Consider the following 12,826-nt stretch of genomic DNA (forward strand, 5'->3'; position numbering starts at 1 on the left):
AGTACCATCAAACGGGGTGATTTCGGATGGTTTTGAGGTTATTTTCGCCTTAACTCAAAAAGGGAATCTTAAATTGTATTGTTTATCATCCTAATAATGACGAATATATCCAATTAAAGCAATACCCTACAAATGAAAAATATATGCCAACACAGGTTTTCCTGAGAAAACAAAAAACCACTGTCCGAAGTTTCAAAGCGTATTAGGTGATTTTGGACATAAATAGTCCTTTATTTCAATTCTTTATTCTGTTTGCTTTAGTTTTGTGATATTTAAAGTGTTCTCAAAGTGTCCAAAATATGACTAGCTGGTTAAAATCATTGTAATGATAAATGGAATGTGTTACTGATCTATCTTTGTTTTTTCTGACAAAGTAAATGTAAAGTTTTCCAGTCTAAACTGAAATATTAATAGTTATAAACTGCACAGAGATCCTATTGAGAAATCTTAATAAATTTTCTTACGAATGATACAAATCTCAGACCAAAAAAAGATCGATACAATGAACATATAGTTGCCACGGCCTATAAATCTAAAATATGTTTTCTTTGAAAATAAGCATTCCTCTCTTCTCAATTTGGACTGGAAGTATTTTCAAACTTTGTTCTTTAGCTATTGTATCCTCAGCAGGGATGTTAGGGAACACAAACACTTTTCTGCTGTTTTTATATGGGCACAAGTATTTGACATCCACATCCCTTGAACGAATATTTCAGGCCAGGCCAAAATACTGCCCGTATGCTCTTGGTTCCTCAACTTGTATTTATAATCTGCAACAAGGAAAGCCTCTTCTTGCAACACTAGAACGTCATTACATTCATTGTGTGCTTCATCGCATTCATTTTCACTGCTGCTGCCAGCGCCATCACTTGTTTCTGCACTACTTCCTGCTTTCATCTCGGCGGAACACAGCCAAAATTCGACTTCCCAGGAAGAACATTTTATTTGTGGCGGCAGCGTGAAGTAGCAGGTTGTGTTGGGTTGAAGCATGGCCGAAGGGTGACGAGCTCCCTTGAGCATTTCCTTCTTTCTCATTTAGCATTGGTTGTCTTCCCATTTTTTGGATGTACATTACGCACTTTATTTTGTAGGGTGGATCACGGCATTCCATAGAAATCAAATGCTTTCCTATAAGACAACTTGCCATTTTTAATATAATGTACGGCTTTTTCTAATAATTTTGGTTCGCAATTACACCTCGAAGCAGCTTTTTTCTGCCTCTGATAATTTCTAGGCATAGTCCGAAATCACCCAGACTGCGTTCAGTTTTCAGTAAAATGTGCGTAAAACACTATTTTTCACTAAATCACACCAAAATTCCACAGCAATCGTTTATAAATCCTTCAGTCAGTTGATCTCACTAAGAACCATAATTATAATGCATTCCTTCCAGCCACAACATTCGAAAGTATCCACTTAATGTTAATGCATGAACTTTCAACAATGCCAATGCACACGGGAAATTTTCCAAAGTATGAAGTCGATTTGTAATAAAAAGCACAGAACGCGGGAAACATAACTTCAATGTCAAACTAAAACGCGCGCGGAAGTGCAAAGCACCGGCGGCTTATTGCTATGCAACAAAATACAGCAAATCTACCATACTGTCCGAAACTTCCTCTGTGTCCAAAATCGCCCCGTTTGACGGTACCGCCTCCTTTGCAGCTATATCCGCAAATTCGTTTCTCGCAATCCCAATGTGGCTTGGAAGCCATGCAAAAGTGATTCTAGTGACAGGTTTAGTTAACCTGGCTAGAAGGTCATGAATCTGCTGCACCAGTGGGTGTTGCGAGAAATGGGTTTCAATAGACTGCAGAGAACTTAACGAGTCGGTACACATAAGAAAGTGGTTCCTTTTGTCACCCAATGCAAACTACAGAGCTTCTAAGATGGCGTAAAACTCTGCAGTATACACGCTACATACACTAGGAAGCGAGATCATGCTCATATCAACGGTGATGAAAGAGCAACCAACATGTTCTCCAATTTTAGAACCATCCGTGAAGATATGTCTCACGGCCGGATATTGGTGAACGAAGTCCTGGAAATACCTCCGATAAATGGAGGAATCTGTGTTCACCTTGGGTCCATGGAGTAGGTCTAGACGTATTTCCGGTCGCGGAACTAACCACGGAGGTACCTTGCTAAAAGTTTGTTTAAGACAACAACTGATATCTATACTTAAATCTTGACACAAGCTATCAATTCGAAACCCAACCGGCCGTGTGGCATTCGGCTGTTCTTGGTACCTCTGGTGGTGTTGGGTACTAAATATGCATTGACAGCCTGGATGTAGCGGCATTTCACGAGTTTTGACAAGTGTATGTGAGGAATAACTGCTGCCTCCTCATCTGTAAAGATGGAACTCCCGCTTCGGCGAGTAGGTTGGGAATGGGGCTAGTACGGAAAGCTCCCGTTGCCAGCCTAACTCCACTTTGGTGTATACTGTCTAAAAGGCTCAGCGTAGATTTCGATGCTGAGCCATAAGCTACACTTGCATAGTCAATTCAGGAGAGGACTGCTGCCGTGTAAAAACGTAGCAGCACCGCATGGTCATCCCCCCAAGAAATGCCGCTGAGAAACTTCATGCAGGCAGCCTTCAACTGACGGGTGTGGGGCTGCCACGTTAGTCTCTTATCAAAATGGAGACCCAGGAATCTACAGGTTACCATTGGTAACACACTGTTTCGTAAGTGGAGTTCCGGTTCATGATGCACAAGCCGACGTCGACAGAAGTGTAAAACTGAGGTTTTCGCCGATGAAAATCAAACACCATGTTGCAGGGTCGACTTGGTTAATAGTTTCCTATAGCTGTCTCTCAGCAAACGCCACCCTTCAGGCGCTGTAATGTACAGCTAACTCATTGAAAAGGTAAAGATAGAAGATGGTGACATTTTGAAGAAAGTGGGTTTTCTTTTTTTTCCTTCTTTAGAGCCTGAACACGACGGCAGTGCGTCGGCCTCTCACCACTGGATACCGAAGTTCAAATCCCGGTCGCTCCATGTGAGATTTGTGCTGGACAAAGCAGGGGCGGGACAGGTTTTTCTCCGGGTACTCCGCTTTCCCTGTCATCTTTCATTCCAGCAACACTCTCCATTATCATTTCATAGCATTTATCAGTCATTAATAATCACCTTAGGAGCAGCGACCCCATTGTAATAATAGCCTATATACGGTTCATTCATTACATCCCTGACCCGGTCAAAGACTGGAAAACAGGTTTCAGGTTTTCGTTTTCAGTACCTGAACACAATGTTATAAACATTTTAAGTAATCAAGCAGATTGACTGATTGATCTATCGATACGGACCATGAAGTGGATGGTTTGCAATACATTTTAAGTAAAGTGGTATTAATTTTATTCAGCATCCCGAGATCTAATACATTCATGGAAATAAATTCTTCATTAACAATAAATAGAAATGGATGTTCTGTCAATTTCATTAAAGCTCAACTTCAAGTGACAGTGAATTACGATCATACAAGTACAAACTGTGAAGATGTTTATAAATTTGCAAGCAATGATCTCATGCCATAAAGTGCCAGATCATAACCAAACTACATCAGTGCACTTAGTAATGAACTTCACCAACAAATAATTTACAAACAACAATGTTTTAATTTTAAGGTGTTAATTCAGAATATTAATAAATGTGCTTTTTTTAATTGAAAAGTTTTTCAGTAAATGTAACTTCGGCTATTCCTTTTCTTATTTTGAAAAAATTAACTACCTAAACCTATTTGTATTTATAATATTAATTCCACTTGTAATAACAAACACGTGTATGGAACATTTAAAAAAAAAAAAAATTTCAATGATGGATAATACTATCAATTTTGAGAAATGATATGTCTTGAACAGGAAAAATTACTCCATGATTGCCCTTCTGTCTGGACACTACTTCAGAAGAAGAAGAAGAAGAAGGAGGAGGAGAAAAAGGGGGAGAAGAAGAAAAAAGAAGAAATGTTTTGTATCTTATATGTTCATATTTTTCTAGTTGTTAATGGCTCCACAAACACTCACCTTTCTTGATGCTCAGCAATAGAAAATCTGTTGCCTCGAGAGAATTTTGTCATTCCTTCTTCACCTGCTTTTGCCTTTTCAGTTGAAAGAGTTCTCACCACATCAATAACTTCCCAACGAGAGAGTTTTTTGATCTGAAAATAAAACATGACTTTTAATCCAACAACAACTAAAAAGTGCAAAACCTTCTGTGGAACCTAAACACTCGGATAAATGGCTATCTTCCTCAGCCTATAATACATATACATATCATAGGTTTTTGCAAATTTGTTAATGTCAATTTTTGGGACAGGGTTGCTACCTCCTAATTATTGAAGATTTGTCTTTATTTTATGTCCCACCAGAAGTAGAAAACAAAATAGCCCTCATATTTGCAAACAATATTGTGAATTGAGGAAAAAGAAGAAGTAAAAGCAGCTTGATGGTTCAAGTGGGAAGTTTGGACAAAATGAAACAAGAATCAATGTGAAAAATGCATGGCAATGGTGATGATATGAGGAAAGAAAGAAAATATAATGTTATTTGTTTAATGAACCTTTAAATGCTATAGAAAAGATGTTAGGATGTCATCATTTTGTCTCACTGGAATACTTTAATGCTCTGGAAGCCAATAAGAAAGACAGAAGGCAAAGAGCACATAAAAGCCAGAGACAAACATATTAAAGTAATGGAGACCTTCACAACATTATGAATCTGTTGCTTCTTCTACCCACACTAGTCAGCCATTGGGTTCTTCCTCATGTGCATACCCTATCCTCCCTTCACAGTTCCTATCTCTCTTGATTAATAAAGTTGAATCTCAATATATTGAACCTCCATTATATGAATTTTTATCTCTAAGTAACTTCAATTTCTCGACCATATGTCCTATTCTTTAGGTGTATTTATTTCTCTATTTCCCAGACTCTGATTACACAAATTTCTCAATTTCTCAAAGCAGAAGTTCTTTCCCTAGAAGCCGACAATATTCTGTAACTCAAATTTGGAAAACATTAACTGTACAATGCAATATTTAAGGTTTGTGTTTGTGTGTTATTGTTCCTTAACGCACAACAGTATATCTTCCTCGGTATATTTACATAGCACATATCTGTCTACCCTCTCCTGTACCGTCAGCCGACCAGGTGTTAAATGCAGTGGTTACTCTTCGATCCTAAATACAATGTCAGTCGAATGTAAATGATAGTGTTTTCACAGCAATAACTGTTGGTGGTGGAAGAAAACAAGCTTACGAGTAAAAAAAAAAAAAAAAAACACACCTAACTAATAAATATTTTCCCAATGTGTTAACGACGGTATGTTTCATATTCCTCTCCTGTATGTATTCCGTCTTCAACGAGATGCTATAGTTAGTATTGTAATTCAAATGATAAAATACTTCAAGTTTGTTTTTATATGGTTAATTAACACTTTATCAATGGGTAAATACATATAATTTCATTATGGGGTATATATGCTCAAAAATGGGATTTCTCTCTATCTCAAAATTTTGCAAACTCAAAATAAAATTTAGCTCCTGAGGTGATTCGAGATATCATGGTGCGAATGTATATCAAAACAAAAATGAAGAAAATGGAGAGAGATGGCCAGCTTTAGAAATGATGAATGAAGAAGGATTACCAAAAAAAATAATTTTTATCTATTGGTTTTACGTCGCACCGACACAGATAGGTCTTAAGGCGACGATGGGATAGGACAGAGCTAGGAGTGGGAAGGAAGTGGCCGTGGCCTTAATTAAGGTACAGCCCCAGCATTTGACTGGTGTGAAAATGGAAAACCACGGAAAACCATCTTTGGAACTACCGACAGTGATCCTCGAACCCACTACCTCCCGGATGCAAGCTCACAGCTGCGCGCCCCTAACTGCACTGCCCACTCGCCCGGTAAAGCAAAAATTAGAATGCTAAATGAAAGAAAAGAGAGACCCTGGCATAGGTGGATGAACTTACTTAACTGTACAGTATAAGACAATGGAACCTGTATTAAACACAGTGATAGATAAGGAGTGATACACAGTCCAATTGTATATGAAAGTAAGGACAAAGAAACTTTCTTTCCTAGTTCACACGTCAAGACAGTTGTAATTGATGTTTTCTTTCCTCCAACATTTTAAAAGTTTGTATTGAGAAGCCATTCTTCATGAACAGAATTTTTTTTTCCCCATTGTGTGTTTCTGAAATGAGGTGCCTTTTTTTTTTTTTTTTTAGTGATCCAAGATTCTTACTCTGATCTGCAGTTAGAGTATAAACAAAATTGTATGTGTCAATATGGTGACGACAATAAAAGCGAACAGTTAAATTAGCAGTCACCATGTTTTAACCAAGTGCGACTCCTTGGCTAAATGGTCAGTAAAGTAGCCTTCGGTTCAGGGGGGCCTGGGTTTGATTTCCAGCTGGGTGAGAGATTTTCGCTAGATTGGGTTAAATTCCTCTAGCTTAGGGTCTGGTCACATGTGATTATCCTAATTGTGACCTGTGTTGGGACGGCAAGCTAGAAATTATTATCATCATAAACTTTCGAGGCAGCTTGTACTGCCATGTGTAAAACTTTAGTAAGGAAATTTCTATGTTTTGCAATCGAAACATCCAGAACCTTGCTGATGTAATGAGATATATACTGATTGGTCAGTATAACAACACTTTTAATGGGTGAATGTGGAGGTCTGGGGAAATTCAGTGTCCTCATTGGTCCACTTTACAAAGGTAAAAAATTGAGTGTATCCTTCTACTTCAATACATCACATATTCCATTATTAGATGGAGTAATCAAATTCAAACATGTTTCGGCTCGTTTGAGCCATCTTCAGTGAAAGTGGGGGTTTGAAATGATTTACATAATACAAGCTAAAAAACGCCAAAAACCATAATGAAGGAACAAATGAAAAAAAACAAGAGAGAACCTAGAAGGAAACAAAATTAGCACAATATACAATATTTACGTCATCATGTGGAGCAAAAAACAACTCACTGCGATAAAATTCAGTGAAACAGGGGTTAATACAAAACATTATTGAAACTAAAAACTGTGTTAACCTAAAAAGAAATGAAAACAAATGATACAGATGGAAATGAACAATAAATGCACACAGTCAGGTTGCGGTCCTCTTAGTTTACAAAATATTGGTTTTATAACAATACAAAACAGGATGAAATCACTGTCGAAAATCTATCTTTGTAGAAACCCATCACATCGAATTGCCTAGGAGGGGAGCGGGTGCGAAAAAGTTTGAGAAATCAAGCCTGTATGTGCACTTATTGTTCATTTCCATCTGTATCAGCTGTATCATTTGTTTTCATTTCTTTTCTTTTTAGGTTAACACAGTTTTTAGTTTCAATTATGTTTTGTGTTAACCCCTGTTTCACTGAATTTTATCGCAGTGAATTGTTTTTTGCTCCACATGATGATGTTAATATTGTATATTGTGCTAATTTTGTTTCCATCTAGGCTCTCTTTTGTTCCTTCATTATGTTTTCTGGCATTTTTTAGCTTGTATTGTGTAAATCATTTCACCCCCCTTTTTCATTGACGATGGCTCAAATGAGCCGAAACATGTTTGAATTTGATTACTCCGTCTAATAATGGAATATATGATGTATTAAATTAGGAGGATACACTCAATTTTTCACCTTTGTAAAGTGAAAACCTTCAATACAGAATGATTCTAATATCATTGGTCCACTCGTGATCGCACAATTTCCAGTATCTCGGCTCATCTGCGAGAGCATTGTTTGGTTGTTTTCTTTTGCTTTTGAGCAACTTAGCGAGCAGACACGCCTCGGGTCCATTTCATCATGTGGATTCCGACCTCACGGTGAGCGCTATTCAGTTTGGTGTTTCGACCTTTGTTTTATTTAAGTAACTTTCCATGGTAATGTAACTTTTAATTTTGTGTATCGGAGTTTCCCCCTAGACTTCCACATTCACCAATTTTGGGTTTTCTAAATGACTATGCCTCGACAGACAGTAATAGCATCTTTGTTTTCGGAGGCAATTCTCTTTACAGGCTCAGCATTTTGTAATTAAATTTAAATGTAATTTTCTCTCTTGAATAGCAATATTGTATGTCATATTAAAATCTTTATTTCGTGTGAGGTTGCCTCAATTCATTCTGTGTCAACTTCTATGTTAAAGTTTAATTCCTATCGTCCGAAGAACTTGATCAGAGTACGGTTTGTGTTTTATAAATGTATTTAAATATCCTTTTATTTACGTGTTCTTAATTCTCATCTGCTATGTTATTTTGTTTCATTTAATTGTGTATCTTTTTCATTTTGTTAATAATTAATAGATTAGCTGAGGGTGTTAGACGGGAACCTTTCTTTCTCCACAATGAGATACGATCGCATGGTCTAGTAGGGTTCCTTCTGCTTTTCACATCCTTCCGTAGTTGTCATTTAGTAGACCTATAAGTTAAAGTTTTTGCATCTCGAACCATGGTGGTAATTTTATTTTGTTCCATATATCTCTATTTCATTATTATTATTACAATGTGTAGAGTGCTCAAGTGCTACAATGTTAGCAGAGCGTGGGTTGTGGAAGACAGGGAGGCCTGCGCCAATTGTTCTCAGCTAAATTTCAAAAGTCTATTTATATCCTAATATTGTAATATTTTTTCACTACATTTTAAGTGGTTTAATTGTTACGTGTGCATTCCTAATGCCGGTTTCTGTTGTTTTTCATGATCCTTTCTTGAGTTTGAGATTCACATCACGAGGGACCTGCCTATTATTTCCGGATTACGCAGCTAAATGTGTTATTCATTCCGGGATGTAGAGTATATGTTGCTGGGAATCACCCTGTAATTAACGGTTGGAGGAAATGGTAATTCACTGTCCGTAATTTCCTTTTTTTTTTCCTCGTTTTAATCGTTGATTTTCATATAAAGTTATATTATCACATTGCATGTGCCATGTTCAAATTCTGTAAGTTTTCTCTAATAAGTTTCAATATGTGTTTGATCATTGAAAGTTTTCTAGATCCGTGTGTTTCTATCGTAATATCTGCGTGATTATCTGCTGCTTGGAACTACGTCATTAAATTATGTTGGGTGCTGCACTTCCTTATCTGACTTCACGAAACAGCTGAAGTAAGTATCTGTGTTGAAGATAGCTGAGCGCTTGATCCACTGCGAGTTATGCACACCTTACATCCTAGAGTTATCTCGTGTCGCGTTCTGTTTGCTTTTCTTCAGATTTTGTAAACTGTAGTGTTGATTATTGTACTAATCATCGTGTTTGGGTTAATAAGTTTTAGCATGGAGTTTCATTGGATTTTTTTTTAAACATCAGTTCTGGTAAATATTCAGCAACAAATTTTAGGTTAACTTGGTAATTTTTCGTCTATCTTTTTCAAGTGTTTTTCTGTGTTGCAATCTGGTGTTTCAGCAAATTATTTTCAAATTTCATCTCTTGTCACCTGCTGTGATTTATTTGGCATTATTCTTCGTGTGTGATTGAAAACCTACAACCTGGTTGTCCAGTCTTTGACCACGTCAGGGATGTAATGAATGAACCATATATAGGCTGTTATTACAATGGGGTCGCCACTCCCAAGGTGATTATTAATGACTGATAAACGCGATGAAATGATAATGGAGAGTGTTGCTGGAATGAAAGATGACAGGGAAAACCGGAGTACCCAGAGAAAAACCTGTCCCGCCTCCGCATTGTCCAGCACAAATCTCACATGGAAGGACCGGGATTTGAACCACGGTATCCAGCGGTGAGAGGCCGACGCGCTGCCATCTGAGCCACGGAGGCTCCCATTCTTCGTGTGTGATTATAAAACAAAATTCTGTAATGTCGTGTTTTGACTCAGGGTATATCTAAATTTCTAGACATGTGCTGTGTTGTGTTCGGTCTTCTACTGTACCTGGGTTCATTTCCAAGTAGGTATGGGACTACTTGGGGCGGTTCCTGACCAGTTACTAAAGTCTTAAATCAGATAAGAGGTTATGGGGTTTCTTAATGTGTTTGAAAATGTTCCTTGTTGGTCTGTTGAGCTTTTCCATCGTGTAATTGTCTGTTTCCTTGTCATGTATTTTTATTTACCCATGTATTCCTATACTAGCTAGGGAGGGTTCTATCAAGACTGGCATAGTCTCATACGGTGGCATGTAGTTCACCATATTGTTAGACCAAACAAAGCTGAGGCCACTGTGGCAAACATTTGATGGATTATGGATCTGCACTTGCGCTCATGACATATTTGAAATCTGGCATTCGTCTGATATGAGATTCTTCAGTAATCTCTTTCTTTGTATAAGGTGGCTAGATGGAGAATAGTGTCCATTGTTTATTGTAAATTATGTACTAGGAAGGTTTTCTTCAGATGTTTTCGGTATCATTATTCTGAGCTATTAATTTCAGTTAAATTTGTTGTTGCTTAGCAGGTCATCAAGATTTGTGTTTCAGTTATTCTAAATTCGCCATTAAAATCTGTCGTGAAATTTTTCAGGTGTTACAATTTAGTAAAATTTAATTAATTACTTTTAATTATCCATTCTTAATTTAAATTTCTCAGTGTTTATTCTCATCTGTTTCTGGCTGGTGTCTTCTATATTCATTTACCCAGTTCACTTGATTATGGGGTCCTGTGAGCTGAGTAAGCTTCCTAAATTTGGTAGCCTTATCATATCTGTCCATCCATATTTATATATATTGTAAATATAGTGGATGTCATTTGTTTTTGTCTTGGGTGCCTTGGGAAGGCATTTATATGTACTGAGACTTAGGACTAGTTGCTGAGAGGCCATTCCTCTCCTGGGAGTACGATACTGGTTCTAATATAGCCTCATTGTTGTGTGATGGAATCAAGAATACTGAGGTCATGTTTTGCCTTTTTCTTTTGCTGGTACTACTTGATTTAGGGGTCATCGCACAGGTGGTTTGTGTGTATTATGTTCTTGTACCGTCGTGTGAAGGAATTGGTAGTATTGAGGTCATGTTGTGCCCTTTTTCCTTGGTTGGTACTGCCTGATTCAGGCGTCATTTCACCGGTGTTTCGTATGTGTACTTGTACTGTTGAGTGTTGGAGGACAGATAGGCTTGGTGATCTTGGTGTGTCATGCTGTAATCTGATAGTCCCTGGTATGAAGGTGTTGTTTGTGCCTTTTTATTTCTTATATCAGTGAGTTGGATTTCTTTATGCGGACTCTTGAACTGTTCTCATTTTTTATTTCATTTGGATATTCAGTTTATCAGTAAATTTTATGTGAAAGTTCCTTTTGGGGATGATTATAAGTATCTGGGTATTAATATAAGGAAAGATCTTCATTGGGGTAGTATTAATATAAGGAAAGATCTTCATTGGGGTAATCACATAAATGAGATTGTAAATAAAGGATACATATCTCTGCACATGGTTATGAGGGTGTTATGGGGTTGTTGTAAGGATGTAAAGGACAGGGCTTATAAGTCTCTGGTATGACCCCAACTAGAGTATGGTTCCAGTGTATGGGACCCTCACCAAGATTACTTGATTCAAGAATTGGAAAAAATCCAAAGAAAAGCAGCTCGATTTGTTCTGGGTGATTTCCGACAAAAGAGTAGCTTTACAAAAATGTTGCAATGTTTGGGTTGGGAAGAATTGGGAGAAAGGAGACGAGCTGCTCTACTGAATGAGTTGTTCCAAGCTGTCAGCGGAGAAATGGCATGGAATAACATTAGTAGACGATTAAGTTTGAGTGGCGTATTTAAAAGTAGGAAAGATCACAATATGAAGATAAAGTTGGAATACAAGAGAACACATTGGGGCAAAAATTCATTTATAGGAAGGGGAGTTAGGGACTGGAATAACTTACCAAGGGAGATGTTCAATAAATTTTCAATGTCATTGAAATCATTTTTTATAAAGGCTACGAAGACAACCGTTGGGAATCTGCCACCTGGGTGACTGCCCTAAATGCAGATCAGTATAAACTGAATTGAAGTGGTGCTGAGTGTCAGGTCAAACCCCCAGTTAACTTAAATTATAGTAAAACTTATTAGCTTCGAGCTATGCTCGAATTTGAAGAGGGGGAGGATGCCATGGTATTACGACAGCTGTGTTTCATTGTATTTTGAAAGATGTTGTATTGTAATTTCGGAAACCTCAAGAAAAACATTAAGGACATTGAAATCTCAATCGCACTTATGTATATATTTTTTTATCTATCTAAATTTGGAAATGTGAAGAAAACGAGACATTATGAACTGTTAATTATGAAGGTTTCGATCTATGAAGAATATGAAAGTTGATTTTGGTTTGAAAGAATTTTGTAATGTTGAGTAATGGTGCATTTAACAATATTGCTAACTAACTTTTGTGGCAGCTTGTACTGCCAGATGTAGATTTTTAATAATGAAAATTTCTATGTTTTGCAACTGGAACATCCAGAAACTTGCTGATGTAGTGAGATGTATACTGATTGGTCAGTATATTAACATTTTAATTGGTGAATACGGGAGTCTGGTGAAATTCTGTGTCCCTATTGCTTACTTTGTGATTGGTCCATTTCCGGCCTCTGCCTTTCTCTTTTCAGGCTTAGCATTTTGTAATTTAATGTTAATGTAATTTTCTTTCTTGGATAGCGATATTGTACGTCATATTAAAATTTTTATTTTATCTGAGATTGCCTTCAGTCATTCAGTGTCAATTCTATGTTGAAGTTAATTTCCTATTGTCCGAAGAGCTTGATTAGATTACTTATTGTTTTGTAAGTTTATTTAAATGTCCTTTGATTTAGTGTTCTAATTGTCCCCTACTATGTCATTTGTTTGGTTTGTTTAATTTGATTTTGTATCCTTTTCATTTTGTTGAACA

General features: G+C 37.1%; 1 protein-coding gene across 1 annotated transcript in view; it reads right to left on the bottom strand.

The window, feature by feature from the left end:
• Positions 1-12,826, bottom strand: part of Taf1 (TATA-box binding protein associated factor 1) — a 320,423-nt gene that overhangs the window by 113,322 nt on the left and 194,275 nt on the right. The window contains exon 17 of the mRNA XM_067146785.2: positions 4,025-4,158. Within this exon, the coding sequence (XP_067002886.1) occupies positions 4,025-4,158 (134 nt within the window). The remainder of the gene's footprint in view (positions 1-4,024; positions 4,159-12,826) is intronic.

This window comes from Anabrus simplex, chromosome 5 (assembly GCF_040414725.1).
Source record: "Anabrus simplex isolate iqAnaSimp1 chromosome 5, ASM4041472v1, whole genome shotgun sequence".
NCBI lineage: Eukaryota > Metazoa > Arthropoda > Insecta > Orthoptera > Tettigoniidae > Anabrus > Anabrus simplex.